Below are 20,278 nucleotides of genomic sequence, written 5' to 3' on the forward strand. Positions count from 1 at the left end.
TATGTAGTTTAATTGGCTACATAACTACGAGTTACACCAAATAATTATAACAATTGCTAGGACTCTTCCCTAAACTGATTACATCTTTGACAGACATTAGCATTAATTAAGATGAATAAGTTTCACTGTACAGCATTTCATGCAAAATGTCTCATATAATACAGCAGGGCAAATGGAGGAAAGGAATTGGGATAAGTTCAAAGAAGGTTTTGTACAAGCAAGTGGAAGGAATAAAACCAATTTTACGTGGAGTTACTCCATTTGTAAAAGACTGCAAAAGAAAACGTTGTGTTCAGAAAATGAAAGTCTTATGCTTCTTCGTACAGAGCAGTAAAACGTGAATACCATTCATTTCACGAGGTGGGGGGAGAAAAAGTCATTTGCATTAAACACTAGAGTAAAGAAAGGAAGCACTTGGAGGTCATGGGTTCGAGGCCAATGACGGAAATAACATGGGCAGTGTACTAGATGTCTTATGCCTCTGCTTCATATAACATAAGAGGAAAACAGCTACAGCTTTCTTGAAAGAGATGAGTCACCTACTCTGTGGTCCATAGTCCCACTAAGGACATATGTCAATTGCCCTCTGGTTTTACTTCAAAAAATAACCATCTATTTCTAGAAACATTTACTTTTGGAGGTACATACCATTCTGGGGAAAGTGTGTTGAAACACAACTTGTAGGCTTTATCTAGCTCTCTCTTCCCAGCTGTTTCTTGCACCAAAAGGCTGTGGAGAGAAAATTGTGTTGGAAGGGATATCTTGTCTGTTTAGAGAAGGTGGGTATTTTGATTAGGGTTTTGAAGGAGAGGAAGAAGATGGGGAGGGGAAAGATTGAGATCAAGAAGATTGAGAATTCAACCAACAGGCAGGTGACTTTTTCTAAGAGGAGAGGAGGGCTCATAAAGAAAGCTCAGGAGCTTGCAATCTTGTGCTCTGCAGATGTTGCTGTCATCATCTTCTCCAACACAGGGAAACTATGTGAATTCTCAAACTCCAGGTGTGTTGTTTGCTGTTCATCTTTTCCCCCTTTATGGTTCTCAATGATCACTGTATACATATTACCTTCTAATGATATGCCAGTATAACTGGTTTATACATATTACCTTCTGGGTTATACATATATAGTATGACTGTTTTTTTTGGTTTCCTTCCTTTCTTAGTATATCATTGTTTTTCTGCTGTCTATGTTGTATGCAGATTTTCTTGTGCTTCTAGTGATAACTGTATACATATTACCTTCTAACAAGCTTATCCATATACAGTATGACTGGTTTTTTGTTTCACTTCTTAGCATATCATTATTTTTCTGTTGTTTATGTTGTATACAGTTTTTTGCCTGTGCTTCTGATGATCACTTGTATACCTATTACCTTCTAACAGGATTATACATATATAGTATGACTTTTTTTTTTTTAACTTCTTCCTTTCTTATTATAGCATTGTTTCTGATTTTTTATTTATATTAATACATTTTGGTAATTCAATATCTGTATACATATTACCATGTCTAACATTTTCTTATTGAGTTAAGGTATACATATTCTATGAATTGTTTTTTCTCTTTTTCTTATTTTATCATTATTTTCTGGGTTGTTATAAATATAGACTGTATACATATTACCATTTTTCTAACATTTGATATTCACTTAAGATATTCATATTGTATGAGTTGTTTTGGTTAGTTATGTTGTACTATATAAGGATGGACTGTATAAATATTACCATTTTTTTAACAAATTATTATTTAGATTATGATATCATATGATTACTCTTTTTTTTCCCTTTTTAACTTTCTCTCTTCCCTATACTATTGTTCTTTGGTTATTTATGTTGTCCTTTGTAAGTGATGATTTTATACATATTACCATATTTCTAACAACTTATTATTTAGGCTATAAGTGATTGTGCTTTTTTATGCTTCTTTTTATTTTTACTATATCTTAATTTTTCTTTCTACTAAATCTTCATTTTCTTTCATTTTGTTGAAGATTTTGTGAAACAAATACCTTACTCTTAAATGAGTCAAAGGTTATAAAAACAAGAACATAGATTAAGAGTTGCAGAAGATATATAGTTTAATATTTAAAAGTAATGTTTTGTTAACAGCATACTAAATACTTTATATTATAGTTGATAAATCTTATTTAATGGATTTCTTAAACTCTTACTTATTAATTATATTTGATAAATCTTATTTAAGGGATTTTTTAAATTCTTATCTTTTAGATAGAAATAAAATACAATAAAATTATTTATTTTTGTATTGAATGAGTAATAAATTATATGATTAAGGATGATAAATAGTTTATTAATCATAATTTCTATCTTAATCAATATTTAATAAATTTAACTAAGAATTCAAATGATAGAATTTTTGATTCTTATAAATATCTTTCATGAAACTAACAGTAACTCTCTTATATAAGCACGAATTATAGATATATTATATGGAACTTAATGAATAATGTAAAAGTTTGAAAGATTTAGTTATGTATTTCTTAAATTTAGTGCAATCTTTAACTAAAAGAAAGATACAAACATAATGAATGATTTTAAAATAATTTTTTTAAATTAATATTTAATGTTGTATGCTCTTAGACTTTGTGAAACCTTAAATTGTTTAATCCTCTCACTCTATAAAATATTATTTTATCTTAACAAAAGCTGATAAAACAAATGAACATGTCCCTCTCACTATATAAATAAGTATTTTATCTTAACAAAAGCTGATAAAACAAATGAGTACGTCTTAATTTAGCTCCACTTTGAAAAGTGTCTCTTTCTATATGATAGCATGAACAAAATATTGGGCAAGTACCAAAAGGAGAAGGGATCACAGCTTTGGGACGTTGAACATCAAGTAAGAATCTATCTCACATTATACACAGCTCATGGTTAGTTCATACAAAATATCAATGGAAACTTTTCACTGTTGTTCTTTCCTTAAACAATGTTTTTGTGTCCATTGTTCTCATTTCTGGGCTTCTTTTCCTTGTGAATTGAAATACAGAACTTGTATAATGAAATCAAGAGACTGAAGGAAGAGAATGAAAGATTCAAGAGCAACTTGAGGTAATGTACATCAAAGCTTCTTTCTCAAGGAAATTATTAAAGTTCATCTCATTCTGCAAGTGTTAGAGCAGGCATATGAAGGGAGAGGATGTCAATTCACTGCCATTGGAGGAACTGTATCTGTTGGAACAAGCTCTTGAGATTGCAATAGAGAGAGTTCGAACCAAGAAGGTAAGATGTTACTCACAATATCATTCTATCTTTTATTGTTTGTAATATGTGTTCATAAAGTTTCATTGATTAATATCTTCAAAGTGTTTTTAAATTTGATTACATGAATTTTCAATATGAAAGATTTATATCTGCAATGTATAATATGTATGTTTATTTATCATATTAGAACAAGTTCATAGATTGCAATAGAGAGAATTCAAACCAAAAAAACACAAATTTCAATATCTTATCATCTATATTTATTTGTTTGTATTCCATTATCTCTGCTAATCCTATTTGGTGTTTTCATTTGTGGGCTTAAAGTTTATCCAAGTTTGATCAAATATTGAGCCACATTGATAGTTTAAGTGAGTTTTAGTGGTCTGGTATATGAATTTATAGTTAGATTCATAATAATGTATTATATTATTATATAGTATTTCTGAATTTTATGGTGTGAGTTTTTATTATATTGGTATGAAATTTTTATATCTCTAATGTGTAACGTAGTGATTGATTATAAGTGTGAACAAAAAGATTGATTAAGATTATTATAACAATTAATGAAAAAGTGTTCTAAAATATGAGTTGTCATAAAATGTTATCTAAAATATTAATAAAATAGATCATATGATCAAAATCCTAAAACATTTTAAATTATAGAATAATATATCTTAATAGATATATTATAATATGGTTAAATTTGATCAAATATTGAACCACATTGATACTTTAAGTGAATTTTAGTGGTCTGGTATACAAATTTGTATAGTTATATTCATAATAATGTATTATATTATTATATAGCATTTCTGAATTTTGTGGTGTGAGTTTTTATTATATTAATATAAAGTTTTTATATCTATAATGTGTGTTACTATTATAGTTTATTATTTATTATCATCATTATGATGATTGATCAGAAAGTGCTCCAAAATATAAAATTTGACTAATGACAAAATGTGATCTCAAGCGTTAATCAAACATTAATGAAACAGTTCATATGGTCAAAACCCTAAAACATTTTAAACTATAGAATAATATATCTTAATAAAAACAGATAATACGTATGATATAGTATTTTGTTATCTAAATTGTTCGTTATATCTTTGGATTCATAAAACCAGGACCATTTTTTCATGCAAGAGCTATATAGCAGCAGGGAAAGGCTGTCTTCGTTGGAGAAGGAAAATAAACGTCTTAGAGAGGTAATATTTATTATTGAAACATTAGATATTTAATGAAAGTGTTCATGGATTGGATTATATTATGTAGAGATTTTTTCACAAATGTTCTGAATCTGTTATTCTTTATCAATACAATAGTACTTGAGAGTTCAAGAATTTTATATCTCCTAATGATAGATTACATAAAATATTGATAATTTTTTTCTACATATTCTAATTTAGAAACATTTATATTACTCAATAGATTGTAGACACCTGATACCATTATTAGATATTTGTTAACTATTGATGGCTGATAAAATGTTTATATTTGTAAGATTGCAGGAAACACTCGACTAGCAACAATGGAGAGAGAAAATGGATACAACGTATATGGTGGAGGAGAGGGAATAGTATCTGTACATATTAGTCCCACATTTCGTGTGCAACCAAGTCATCCCAACTTGAAGGACACTGGATATTAAAATCTTTATAAGCTGCATTATGGGATATTGTTTCTTAGACCTCGTTTGCTTGCTTCAAAGCATGCCATTTAATAAACCATCAAAATATATGTTTTAGCTTTGTAAAGTGATACTTATTAATGCTGTAGCAACCCAGATCACAGTTATAGCTTTGTTTGTTTTATTTCTCTGTGCAATAAGGAAAAACTGCTGTAATTATAGGTGTATCTGTCTAGATTAATACCTCTATCAGTTGCTTTCAAATGGTGTACTGATGGCCAACTATGAAGCTTTGTTTTGAACCATCACCTTCTTAGTAATGTTTATGAAACTTTAGATACAAGATTGGACGACCATTTTTCTTTTCTTTTGAAAATGTGCAAAGATGTATATGCTTTCACTCTATTAGGTTCAATCACAATCTAGTACATAATTTAGATTTAAATATTATTTATTAAAATCTAAAAGTATTAAATAATCAAAGTTGACTTAGATTGAAAGGCAAATAGTAAAAAGTTTTATGCTTGTGCAATAGAATTTGTAGTTTTGAATTCTAATTGGAATTAGGAATCTTAAATGTGACAATATTTCTTTTGGAAAATGGATTTTCTGATTTAAGTTACATTTTTGGACAAAGAGAAATATGACGACTCTTCTTTGCCACTGTTCCTTTGCCTAATTCAAATTTGATATCTTTCTTAAAATTTTGATTGTATCTCTTATTCTTTATATTTTTCAAGAATGAACTAATGCTGCATCTCATCATGTAAAATGAAAAGCTTTTTTACAAGGATTTCTTAGGTCTATTAATTTAAGAAGATAGAATATTGTATGATTTTAGTTTATTTTTAAATAAAAGAAGTCTTGATTACTTTTCTTGGCATTTGAGTTCTTTGATGGTTCATTATATATAGACCCATGAACTTGTCTACAACACCAGAAACCATGGAAGGAGCAATATCAGCCAGAGAAACACTAAATTCTTGGAGAGAAGCATTTAAAATACTTGACAAAACACTAAAACTAACAGTATACAAGAGGTCATTTATACACATGTTACCATAAGTTTATTGAAATGAAATAAACTACCAATTGGGAAGAATCCAGACTACATAAATTATTATTATCCAACATGGATCTAAGATAATCTTCCTCAAATAAATCAGTGATAATACACTTACATGTAGTAAAGCAAACAGTTTCCCTGTCTTGCAATAAATCCATATAGCAAGAGAAAATAACTAGGAAACAGCCTGCAAATAGTTTTCACGTCTTTTAAGAAATCCATTCAACCTCAAAAGGAAAAGCAGAGAGTATTGAGAAGTCAATTGTAATCAATAATATCTCTTACATGGCTACTTTAACATGGGAATAATTTATCATATATCTTTCTTAGAAGTTTGATTATTATTTTTTTGTTCATATTTTTGGAAAGTGGAATGATGTTGTTAACAGATTTTCGAGATGAATGAACTTCTACATTTCATTATTTTGAAAATATAAAATTTTTTGGAAGGATTTCTTATAGACAATTGAGCTACTTAATTTCTACATTCTTTTTCTACTAATAATCATATAGAAGATCTTTTTATTTCTTTTTGTTTTTGGAAAAGTTTGTGAAAATAGATTATGTTATTTTACTTTAACTTTTGAATAAGGGAAGATTTGGACAAACTTTCAATTGACTTTTTTTGGGGTTTAAATTGGATATTTTTAAAAGATCATTTTAAAATAAATTTAAAATATTTTTTAAAAGTAGATGCTCTTTAGTCAAATGAACTTCTACTCATGAGTCATTATTGAAGATGAAATATTTTTTTTTGCAAGGATTCCCTTTTGATTGAGTGGCCTACTCATTTGTTTTTCATCTTGTTTTGAAATGATAAAAGTTGATTACCAATTTAGTAAAAGAAATAGAAGAAGTACAATTGAATCATTCACATATTTAAGTTTTTCTTAGTCTCTTTAATTTCTCAATGGTGGCAGTTTTATTAAAAACTTCATTGATTTTTCTGCTTTTTATTTTTCCATAATAACTATTGCTATTTCAAAATCTTTAGACAATCTTTTATCAACTTTTTTGTTAACATATTCTTTATTTTTCTTTTAAAAACTATTTTAAATTTTAAAGAAAAAATTTAAAACAAAAGGAAAAAGTAAACTTGAGATTAAAAATATTCTTATATTTAGTTTTGTTCAAATTCTTAATAGTGGCCGTTTTATTGGAATCTTCCTTCTTTGAAAATTTTCCTTTTATTCTTAATTATTTTAGTGTATAATATTATAAATATATTGAAGATTTCATTCAAATTGAAGATTATATGTATATGTGTATCTATTGGAGCCTTGGAGTCTATCTCTTAGAGCTTGCACTATTTCTAGTAATGGGGCTCTATCTATTATTGGAGCACACACATTGGGAGACTAGTATAATGACATGAGTGATCAATCCACCAGATGTTACTTGTACACACACACACACACACACACACACACACACACACACACACACACACAAGTTATACATATACATATATATGTATATATATGTATATGTATAAATATACATATACATATATATGTATATTTATATATATATATATATATATATATATATATAAATTATACATATACATATGTATGTATATATGTATGTATGTATGTATATATATAAATATACATATATACATATATACATACATACATATATATGTGTGTGTGTGTCTGTATATATATGCATATGTATATATATGTATATGTATATATATGTATATATATACATATATATATATACATATACATATATATACATATACATACACACACACACACACACACACACACACACACACACACACACACACACACACACACACACACACAGACACACACACACACACACACGTATGAATTGATTGTGCTTGAATCATTCTATTAATATTTAGATATATTTTTGTTTACATTTTACATTTTTTTTGTGTGTATTTTTGTCAAACTTAGAATTTCTTATAGTGGAACAAATTTTTAGAGTGGCACCATTTTATACATGGCCACATAGAAAGGTTTCTTTCAAACTTTAAGAAAATATCAATGTTTGAATAAATAGTATGATTGAATTTCAATTAGTATTTCTTTCATATATATTTTTATGGTTCATGATGAAAAAATTGTTTAGCTATAACTATAATTATTTATTATAAATATAATTTTATAGTTACTAATATTTGTATAAAAAAGAAGCACAATAGTTATATTGATAGTGGATATATATAAATAACATATTGAAAGGCAACAAACAATAGTGAATGAAGATTTTTGTATTTTAGGAGTATTCAACATGAATTTTAGTAATTCAATTTATTTAGCTAGTTTGGTCCTATCTACTTGCTCCAAGAAGCACTAATGAAATGAAATTTAATAAAAGAATACTAAAACTAATAAAATTCAAATCACTTTTAACTAAAAGGTACCACCTATAAATATATAACTAGAAAATTTTAGTTATTTTGTCCACATAATTTGTCTTGTCAAAGTGCTAAAAATGCAACAACGTTCATTTGCAAGTTTTATTGTTGTAGAAGAGGTGAAAATATTCATTTATTTTATACCCATGACAATAAAAAGGAGTGCATGCAATTCATTAAAAGGATAAAGGTTAAATTTCAATTATAAAAATTACTTGTATTACCTAATCATTGCACATACATAAACATGTGACAACTAGTAACTATTGTTATTTCAAAATCTTGAAGCAATCTTTTAGCAATTTTTTTCTTAATAAAAAAATTATTTTAAAAATTATTTTAAAAAATTGAACTTTTTAAAAATTTAATTCAATTTTTCTTAAGCCTCAAGTCTAGCGTGTGAGTTACTCAATCCAAAATTTATACTCAAAATCCCTATAGGCCCATTTGGTTGCTAGAATACAACTGAAATATGAATTAAAAATTAGAATTTGTTTTTAATTCTCTATTTAGTACAAGAAATTGAAATTGGGAATGTGAATGTGAATGTGTATTCCCATTTTGACCCCAAAATGAACATGTGTCCATTCTCAAAATACCTTCTATTGGAATAGCTAGTTTGATTTTGAATCTGACTTTCCCAAATTTAATACCTCTTTGGGGTCCGTATTGAGAACATGTGTCTCAACCTTGCAATCTTTTTCTGGGAAATTCTAGAATTTGTTTGTGGAAGTTTTTGACTTGATTATATCTTGAAAAGAGTGTATACAATACCAAAAGGTGCCCTGTCCACAGTAGAATATAAGAGGGCCAATTTTAGAGCATAGTTAGCTTATTTTATGACTCTTATGAGGGTCTAAACTAAGAGACAAAATTATGGACATGATTACTATTTTAACCTGGTTGTTTTTCCATCTTGGAAACGTAAATGTCAAAAATGGGTAACATGTGGCATGGTAGTTTTGCCCATGGTTTTGTAAAACCACGAGTGGTTTCCAAGTTGTAAAATCACTATAAAAGGAGGGCTTGGGGAGGTGTTTGTGTCATTGAGTTTTTGCAAGACTGGTACTAGAAGGAGTCTCTCTGAGTTTGAGTTGTGGTGATGCGCTCATGTAAGGACTTGCATTGCAAGTGTATTGTAATCATCTTACTTCAATAATACATTATGTTGGTTTTAGAGGGTGCAGTTTTTCTCACGGAAGGGTTTCCCACAATAATCACTGTGTTATGTGTTCATTGTTATTTTGATTATATTATTATGCATTTCTTGAGATCTTTGCAATAGTTAGTTGAATTGGGATAACCGTCCTCTCAAGATTAGCGTAGGAAGCATTTCTACACACCTTTGCTTCTTTACAAGTGGTATCAAATCTTAGCTACTTTTGGTTCTATTTGTTAGGTACAAGGTTTTTTGAGCTAATCAAGGTTTGAGTGGGACCTTGCTCATATTATTTCAAAATTGTGTTGCAGGATTGAAAAGATGGTGAGCATGTTAGGGATAATTGATGTTGAAAAGTTTTTTGGCACAAACTTTGAGATGTGGAAGCTGAAGATGGAAGATCTGTTGACTGATTGAGATCTATGGGATCTGTGATTGATGAAAATAAGTTGAGGCTTGCAGATCTGACTGTAGCTGCACAGTATGATGTGGTAGACAAAAAAGCTAAAGGTCTCATCAAATTGTGTCTTGCAGAATCAATTCTAATTAATGTCCATGAAGAACCTACCGTGAAGAAGCTTTGGAAGAAGCTAAGTGAGATCTATCAAGTGAAATCACTTGTGAACAAGATTTTATTGAGGAAGAAATTATATTCCTTAAGAATGGAGGAAGGTGTACAAATTTATGAGCATCTAGAAAGCTTTAATATGTTGGTGACTCAATTAACCTTAGTAGGGGTGCCAATGGATGAAGAAGAAAGGTGCAAAATCTTGCAATGTTCATTGCCAGACTCATGGGATAGTCTTGTGATGGCTATAGGGAGCACTTTAGTTGTCTTAAAGATGGAGGATGTTGTTGGTTCTCTACTTTCTAAGGAGATGAGAAGGATGGTCTCTTTGAATGCCAAAGAGGCTTTCAGTGTTTGAGGAATACCAAAAGAAAGAGGTAAGAATGAAAAGTAGCATGGCTATTCTTAGTCCTAGAATAAGGGGAGATCAAAATCTCCTGGTAAGTCCAAGGCAATTTTCTAGAATTATGGAAAACCTTGACACTTTTGAAAGGACTGCAAAGAGGAGAAGAAAAAGAAGAAGAAGAAGCAAGATTCTGATTTTGAGTCTAAGAAGGAAGATGGAGATGCTTTCATCGCAGCCTTGGCCACTTGTGCAGGTGAAAATGCATGGTTAATAGACTTGGGTGCATCTTTTCACATGACTCCTAATAGAAAATAGTTTAGTAAGTATGAAAATTTTGGTGGTGGTAAGGTGTATTTGGGTGATAACTCAGTTCTTGATATTGTTGGTCATGGAAGTATTCATGTGAAATCATCTGATTGTAGAATTAGAATTTGATGGTGTTTTACATATCCTAGGCCTAGCAAGGAATTTGTTATCTATCAGTAAGCTAATAGATGCAGGTGTGCATGTACAATTTTCTAAAGTAGGTGTAAAAATGGTGAGAGGTGCTATGGTGATAGCAAGAGGAAGTAGATTGGGTACATTGTACTAGCTTGATGCATGCACGGTTGAGTGTAATAGTACTTCTGATAAGATTGTTAAGAGAACTACTTTGTTAGAGAAGGACAAGGTTTCTCCTTCAAAAAATGGTCATGGTTTTTGGGTACCCAAGGGTGCTTTGTCTATTGAATCAAAGTTGCTTGCAGAGAAGACCATGCTATGGCACTAGAGATTCGGCCACATAGGTGAGAAAGGTCTACAGACCTTGAAAAATGAGATCCTTGTTGATGGGTTGAATGACTACAATCTTGAATTTGATTTTTGTGAGCATTGTATCTATGGTAAACAAAACTACATTCATTTTTACTCGAGTTCTCATAAGTCTTCATGTATTTTGGATCCAATCCATTCGGATGTATTTGGTCCAGTTGATGTTCCTTCTATTGGTAGATCAGTTTATTATGTTTCTTTCATTGATGATTTCAGTAGAACATGGGTTTACTTTATAAGGGGTAAAGCTAAAGTTTTCAATTGTTTCAAATAATTTAAAGCAATGGTTGAGTTGTAGACTAGAAAGAAAATAAACTATTTGAGAACTAATAATGGTGGTGAATTTTGCTCCAATGATTTTGAGACATTTTGTAAAGATTATTGTATTAAAAGAGAGAAGACAACTCCATATTCTCCACAGCAGAATGGAGTTGCAGAAAGAATGAACATGACCCTGATGGAGAAGGCTAGGAGTATGCTGAGTGGTGTTGGACTAGAACAAATTTTTTGGGACAAAGCTGTAGCCACTTCCTGCTACCTGATAAACAAGTCTCCTACATCAACTCTTGTTGATAAGACACCAATGGAAGTATGGTTAGGCCACAAGCCTTCACTTAGACATCTGAGAGTTTTTGGTTGTGGGGCATATGCTCATGTGCCCAAGGAGAAGTAAAAAAAATTGGACAACAAAGTTGTCAAATGTACTTCATCGGATATAGTAATGGTATGAAAGGATACAAGCTTTGGGATCTTGTTGCACAAAAAGGTATTTTATTGCAGAAGTGTTATATTTAGAGAAACTAAGCCTTCTTCTCTTATAGTGTAGCTAGAACAGATAGAAGAAAAGAAAGTTATGATTCAGCTTCTTGATACACCAGAGAAAGTTGAATCAAGGGCCTTAGAAAGACAAGATGTTGAAGAGAACTCTATGAGTTTTGAATCATCAGAAGAAGAGGGAGAACCTAATCATGAACCTAACATAAACCTAAACTAGATCTTGTTCGACGATCTACTAGACAAAGGAAACCACCTAAAAAGTATGGGTATTCTCCTGATGATTGGAGATACATATTTGCATTGAATGCTAATATTGATGAATCAAGATTTGTACAATAGGCTCTTGGTATGAATGATTTAGAGTCCCAGAAAATAACCATAGATGAAGAAATGGCAGCCTTTAAGAGGAATCAAACCTAGGACCTTGTACCATTGCCTAAAGGACAAAAGCCTGTTGGTTGTAAATGGTTGTTCAAAAGGAAGACAGGTTCAGATGGAAGCATTGAGAAGTATAAAGCATGTTTGGTTGCAAAATGTTACTCTTAAGTTGAGGGAGTATTGAGAAGTCAATTGTAATCAATAATATCTCTTACATGGCTACTTTAACATGGGAATAATTTATCATATATCTTTCTTAGAAGTTTGATTTTTATTTTTTTGCTTCATATTTTTGGAGAGTGGAATGATGTTGTTAACAAATTTTCTAAATGAATGAACTTGTACATTTCATTATTTTGAAAATGTAATATATTTTGCAAGGATTTCTTATAGACAATTGAGCTACTTAATTTGTACATTCTTTTTCTACAAATAATCTTATAGAAGGTCTTTTTATTTCTTTTTGTTTTTGGAAAAGTTTGTGAAAATAGATTATGTTATTTAACTTTAACTTTTGAATAAAGGACGATTTGGTCAAACTTTCCATTGATTTTTTTTTTTGATTTAAATTGGATATTTTTAAAAGATCATTTTAAAATAAATTTAAAATATTTTTCAAAAGTAGATGCTCTTAGTCAAATGAACTTCTACTCATGAGTCATTATTGAAGATGAATTTTTTTTTTTTTGCAAGGATTCCCTTGTGATTGAGTGGCCTACTCATTTGTTTTTCATCTTGTTTTGAAATGATACAAGTTGATTATCAATTTATTAAAAGAAATAGAAGAAGTACAATTGAATCATTCATATACTTAAGTTTTTTTTAGTCTCTTTAATTTCTCAATGGTGGTAGTTTTATTAAAAACTTCATTGATTTTTCTTCTTTTTATTTTTCCATAATAACTATTGCTATTTCAAAATCTTTAGACAATCTTTTATCAACTTTTTTTGAACATATTCTTTATTTTTCTTTATAAAACTATTTTAAAATTTTAAAATTTATTAAAACAAAAAGAAAAAAGTAAACTTGAGATAAAAATATTCTTATATTTAGTTTTGTTCAAATTCTTAATAGTGGCCATTTTATTGGAATCTTCCTTCTTTGAAAATTTTCTTTTTATTCTTAATTATTTTAGTGTATAATATTATAAATATATTGAAGATTTCATTCAAATTGAAGATTATATGTATATGTTTATCTATTGGAGCCTTGAAGTCTATCTCTTAGAGCTTGCATTATTTCTAGTAAGGGGGCTCTATCTATTATTGGAGCACACACATTGGGAGACCGGTATAATATGGTGAGTGATCAATCCACCAAATGTTGCTTGTATAAATACAAACACACACACACACACACACACACACACAAATACATATCTACATACATACATACATACATATATATTTTTATGTATATATGTATACAGATATATATATATATATATATATATCTGTAGACATATATACATATATATATGTATACAGATATATATATATATATATATATATATATATATATCTGTAGACATATATACATATATATATGTATACAGATATATATATATATATATATATATATATATATATCTGTAGACATATATACATATATATATGTGTGTGTGTGTGTATGTATATGTATAAATACACACACACACACACACACACACACACACACACACACACACACACACACACACACACACATGTATATCTATATGTATATGTATATCTATATGTATATGTATATCTATGTATATGCATATATATGAATTGATTGTGCTTGAATCTTTCCATTAATAAATAGATATATATCTGTTTACATTTTACATTTTTTGTTGCATGTTCTTTTGTCAAACTCAATTTTTTTATAGTGGAACAAATTTTTAGAGTGGCACCATTTTATACATCGCCACATTGAAAGGTTTCTTTCAAACTTGAAGAAAATATCAATGTTTGGATAAATAGTATGATTGAATTTCAATTAATATTTCTTTCATATATGCTTTTATGGTTCATGATGAAAAATTTGTTCAGCTATAACTAGAATTATTTATTATAAATCTAATGTTATAGTTAATAATATTTGTATCAAAAGGAAGTACAATAGTTATATTGATAATGGATATATATAAATAACATATTGAAAGACAACAAACAATAGTGAATGAAGATTTTCATATTTTAGGAGTATTCAACATGAATTTTAGTAATTCAATTTTATTGGGTAAGTTTGGTCCTATCTACTTGTTGCAAGAAGCACTAATGAAATGAAATTTAATAAAAGAATACTAAAACTAATAAAATTCAAATCACTTTTAACTAAAAGGTACCACCTATAAATCTATAACTAGAAAATTTTAGTTATTTTGTCCACATAATTTGTCTTGTCAAAGTGTTAAAAATGCAACAACATTCATTTGCAATTTTTATTGTTATAGAAGAGGTGAAAATGTTCATTTATTTTATTCCCATGTCAATAAAAAGGAGTGCATGAAATTCATTAAAAGGATAAAGGTTAAATTTTAAATATACAAATCACTCATATTGCCTAATCATTGCACATACATAAACATGCAACAACTAGTAACTATTGTTATTTCAAAATCTTTATGCAATCTTTTAGTAATTTTTTCTTAATAATTTTTTAAAATAATTAATTTAAAAAAATGAACTTTTAAAAATTTAATTAAATTTTATTTAAACCTCAAGTCTGGCGTGTGACTTACTCAATCCAAAATTTATACTCAAAACCCCTACAAACCCATTTGGTTGCTAGAATACAACTAAAATATGAATTAAAAATATGAATTTGTTTTTAATTCTCTATTTAGTACATGTAATTGGAATTGGGAATATAAATGTGTATTCCCATTTTGACCCCAAAATGAACATGTGTGTTAAAATTTGATTGAAAAAGAGATTGTTAAAGAAGATTCTGTGTTTCAATCATTGTTTTGTCATTGATGTCAAACCCGCTATTTGCTGGTAAGAGAATTGCTTATAAGATTCAAGTACTATCACTTAGTTGATTGTGAAGGAAGATTTGATCGATAAGATGTAATAAAAGCACCTAGAGGAAAGGTTGAGTTATGATTATGTAATGATGTACAAGAATCAATTAAGATTGTGATGACATGATGTATTGATGATCTACTTAAGGTTACAAAATGACTGGGTACACTTAGAAAGTTTAGAACAATAAGTTTAACAAAATTTTATCTACCAAGCTTGATCGAGTGGATAGTAGGTGCCGAAAAAAGTTAATGCAAGCCGAGCAGAAAGTCAGTTGGAGTAGAGTAAAAGGAGAATCTAGTGGATGTCGAGCAAGATAGTTGATGTTGAGTAAAGTTTAGTTGATGCTGAGCACCAATAAATTTTAGTTAATGTCGAGTGATGTTACAGTTGATGTTGAGCAACAAAGTATGTGCCAAGCATCAGAAGATTGATAATGCTGAGCACTGCATTATGATAAAAATCAAAGATTCGTCGAATCTAAGCTGTCAAGTTTATTTTATTGAAACTTGTGGACTAGGAGGAAGATAAGATTGATGAGCTAGTGGCACAGAATTTGATGTAAACCATTTTTAGGAAAATTCAAATGGATTCTAGGAGAAATTTCTAGAAAAGAAAAGATATGGGGTAGATACATTGTATCCTACCTAATCCATCCAAAACCCTAATTTGGACGATGAATAATGAGCAGGAAAATATTCTAATTTCCTACATATAGGAATATCTAGTTATGTATTAGAAGAGGTTGGTGTCATGTGTGAGAACCTAAGGAGGAGAAGGAATTACGGGTTTTGCTTCATCAAATGACCCAAGAGAAGAGTCTAGAATGGCATGTCAAGCAAGAAGGCTTAAGGAGATGAATGCTTCAAGGGTGAATGAGCTATCAGAGATGCAAAGTATGAAAGCTAAGCAAAATTGAGGATTGAACAGAGATTTGTAATTTGCAAGTGAAGTTGTAAGTTGTATCAGATCAAAGCTTTGTTGTTACTCTCTAACAAGTGTATCAGTCTAGGGTGAATCCTTTGGATTAAGGTTGACCTAATAGTCATTGGAAAATCCTTTAATAGGGTGGCATTCCAAGTGAAAGGCCTAAAGTCCTCTAACAAGGCTAACTTTTAATAGGGTGGTAAAATGCCTTAACTAGGTCACATTTAACAATGTGTATTGTAACCTTTAATAGGGTTGGCCTTTCACAAGGCATCATTTTAGAAGAGTGAAAAAGGAGTAGCATGTTACTCGTGGTTTTTCCCAAATTGGGTTTCCACATAAATCATTGCGTCAAGTTGTTGATGAATGTGTTGTGTTTCATGCCTTATACTTATGCAAATTGATTTGACAGTAAGTTTTAGTAAATACACAATAGATGCATGCATGGGTATGAATGTTTTATGGGTTCACTGAATTGTGAAAAGTTTTATTTATACATCTGGACCTTGAATAAAGGATTCACCCCCCATAGTTATTCTAAAGTAATTCCAACAATGTGTCCATTCTCAAGATACCTTTCATTGGAATAGCTATTCTGATTTTGAATACGACTTTCCCAAATTTAATACCTCTTTACGGTCCATATAGAGGACATGTGTCTCAACCTTGCAATCTTTTTCTAAAAAATTCAAAAATTTGTTTGTGGAAGTTTTCCACTTGTTTATATCTTGAAAAGAGTGTATAAAATACCAAAAGGTGCCCTGTCCATAGTAGAATATAGGAGGGCCATTTTTAGAGCATAGTTAGCTTGTTTTATGACTTTTGTGGGGGTCTAAACTAAGAGACACAATTATGGATGGGATTACTATTTTAATCTAGTTGTTTTTCCATCTTGGAAATGTAAATGTCAAAAATGGGTAACATGTGGCATAGTAGTTTTGCCCATGGTTTTGTAAAATCACAAGTGGTTTCCAGGTTGTTAAATCACTATAAAAGGAGGGCTTAGGGAGGTGTTTGTGTCATTGAGTTTTTGCAAGACTGGTGCTAGAAGGAGTCTCTCTGAGTTCGAGTTGTGGTGATGCACTCCTATAAGAACTTGCATTGCAAGTGTATTGTAATCATCTTGGTTTGATAATACATTGTGCGGATTTTGGAGGGTGGATTTTTTCTCTTGGAAGGGTTTCCCCACGGTAATCATTGTGTTATGTGTTCATTTTTATTTTGATTATATTATTATGAATTTCTTGAGATCTCTACATTAGTTAGTTGAATTTGCATAACCATCCTCTCAAGATGTAGGAAGCATTTTCGCACACCTTTGCTTCCTTACAAGTAGTATTAGAGCTTGGCCAGTTTTGGTTCTATTTGTTGGATACAGAGTTTTTTGAGCTAATCAAGGTTTGAGTGAGTGCTTGTGTAGATTATTTCATTTCTATGTTGTAGAATTGAAAAGATGGCAAGCATGTCAGGGATAATTGATGTTGAAAAGTTTTCTAGTACAAACTTTGAGATGTAAAAGTTGAAGATGGAAGATCTATTGACTGATCGGGATCTATGGGATGCAATTGATGAGAATAAGTTGAGGTTTGCAGATTTAACTTTAGCCGCACAGTATGATGTGATAGACAAAAAAAAGCTAAAGGTTTCATTAGATTGTGTCTTGTAGACTCAATTCTAATTAATGTCCATGAAGAACCTACGACGAAGGATTTGGAAGAAGCTAAGTGAGATCTATTAAGTGCAATCACTTGTGAACAAGATTTTCTTGAGGAAGAAATTATATTCCTTTAAGAATGGAGGAAGATGGACGAGCATTTGCAAAGCTTTAATATGTTGGTGACTCAACTAACCTTAGTAGGGGTGCCAATGGATGAAGAAGAAAGGTGCCAAATCTTGCTATGTTTTTTGCTAGACTCATGGGATAGTCTTGTGATGTCTATAGGGAGCACTTCAGTTGTTTTAAATATGGAGTATGTTTTTGGTTCTCTACTTTCTGAGGAGATGAGAAGGAAGGTCTCTCTAAATGCCAAAGAGGGTTTTAGTGTTTGAGGAAGACCAAAAGAAAGAGGCAAGAATGAAAAGTAGCATGGCTTTTCTAAGTCCAAGAATAAGGGGAGATCAAAATCTCTTGGTAAGTCCAAGGAAATTTGCTGGAATTGTGGCACACCTAGACACTTCTAAAAGGACTACAAAGAGGAGAAGGAAAAGAAGAATAAGAAGCAAGATTTTGATTTTGAGTTTGAGAAGGAGGATGGAGATGCTTTCATTACAGCCTTGTCCACTCATGTAGTGAAAATGCACGGTTAATAGATTTAGGTACATCTTTCCACATGACTCCTAATAGAAACTAGTTTAGTAAGTATGCAAATTTTGATGGTGGTAAGGTGTATTTGGGTGATAACTTAGTTCTTGATATTGTTGGTCATGGAAGTATTCATGTGAAATTTTATGATGGTAGAATTATAAGATTTGATGGTGTCTTGCATATCCCAAGCCCAACAAGAAATTTTTTATTTGTTAGTAAGATAATAGATGTGGGTGTGCATGTACAGTTTTTTGAAGTAGGTGTAGAAATGGTGAGAGGTGCTATGGTAATAGCAAGGGGAAGCAGATTGGGTACATTGTACCAGCTTGATGTACGCATGGTTGAGTGTAATAGTACTTCTAATAAGATTGTGAAGAGGACTACTTTGTTGGAGAAGGAGAGGGTTTCTCTTTCAATAGATGGTCGTGGTTTTTGGGTACCCAAGGGTGCTCTGTCTATTGAATCAAAGTTGCATGAAGAGAAGACCATGTTATGACACTAGAGACTTGGCCACATAGGTGGGAAGAGTCTATAGACCTTGAAAAATAAGAACCTTGTTGATGGGTTGAATGACTACAATCTTGAATTTGATTTTTGTGACCATTGTATCTATGGTAAACAAAACTAGATTCACTTTTACTCAAGTTCTCATAAGTCATCATGTATTTTGGATCTAATCCATTTGGATGTATTTGGTCTAGTTGATGTTCTTTTATTGGTAGATCAGTTTATTATGTTTCTTTTATTGATGATTTCAATAGAAAAACATGGGTTTATTTTCTAAGGGGTAAAGTAGAAGTTTCCAGTCATTTCAAAGAAATTAAAGAAATGGTTGAGTTGCAAACTAGAAAGAAAATAAAATGTATGAGAACTAATAATGGTGGAGAATTTTGCTCCAATAATTTGACACATTTTGTAAAAATTTTGGTATTAAAAGAGAGAAGACAACTCTATATTCTCCACAATAGAATGGAGTTGCAGAAAGAATGAATAGGACCTTGATGGAGAAGGCTAGGAGTATGTTGAGTGGTGCTGGACTAGAACAAAAGTTTGAGGCCAAAGCTATAGCCACTACTTGCTAGCTAATAAAAAGGTTTCCTACGTCAGCTCTTGTTGATAAGATACCAATGGAAGCATGGTCGGGCCACAAGCCTTCACTTAGACATCTGAGAGTTTTTGGTTGCGAGGCATATGCTCATGTGCCAAAGGAGTAGCAGATAAAATTGAACAAAAAAGATGTCAAATGTATCTTCATCGGATATAGTTATTGTGTGAAAGGATACATGCTTTGGGATCCTATTGCACAAAAGGTATTTTATTCTAGAAGTGTTATATTTAGGAAAACTAAGCCTTTTTCTGTTACAGTGTAGCCATAATGGATAAAAGAACAGAAAGATGTGATTCAACTTCCTACTACACCTAAGAAAGTTGAACCAAGGGCCTTAGAAAGAGAATATTTTGAAGAGAGTTCTACAAGTTCTAAATCATCAGAGGAAGAGGGAGAACCTGATCATGAACCTAAACTAGATCTTGTTTGAAGATATACTAGATAAAGGAAACCACCTAAAAGGTATGGGTATTCTCTTGATGATTGGAGATGCATATTTGCATTGAATGCTAATATTGATGAATTGAGATTTGTACAAGAGGCTCTTGGTATGAATCATTTAGA

At 30.5% G+C, this 20,278-nt stretch overlaps 1 protein-coding gene across 1 annotated transcript; it reads left to right on the forward strand.

Moving 5' to 3' along the window:
- Positions 1-718: 718 nt before the first annotated feature.
- On the forward strand, positions 719-5,214 carry LOC149557457 (floral homeotic protein GLOBOSA-like). Its single transcript, XM_089785980.1, has 6 exons — positions 719-1,000; positions 2,797-2,863; positions 3,014-3,075; positions 3,147-3,246; positions 4,356-4,436; positions 4,733-5,214. Exons 1-6 carry the CDS (start codon positions 819-821, stop codon positions 4,877-4,879), a joined length of 639 nt encoding a protein of 212 aa, XP_089642106.1. The 5' UTR covers positions 719-818; the 3' UTR covers positions 4,880-5,214.
- Positions 5,215-20,278: the final 15,064 nt, after the last annotated feature.

This window comes from Cupressus sempervirens, chromosome 5 (genome assembly GCF_028749045.1).
Source record: "Cupressus sempervirens isolate cs-2001-9-10 chromosome 5, ASM2874904v1, whole genome shotgun sequence".
NCBI lineage: Eukaryota > Viridiplantae > Streptophyta > Pinopsida > Cupressales > Cupressaceae > Cupressus > Cupressus sempervirens.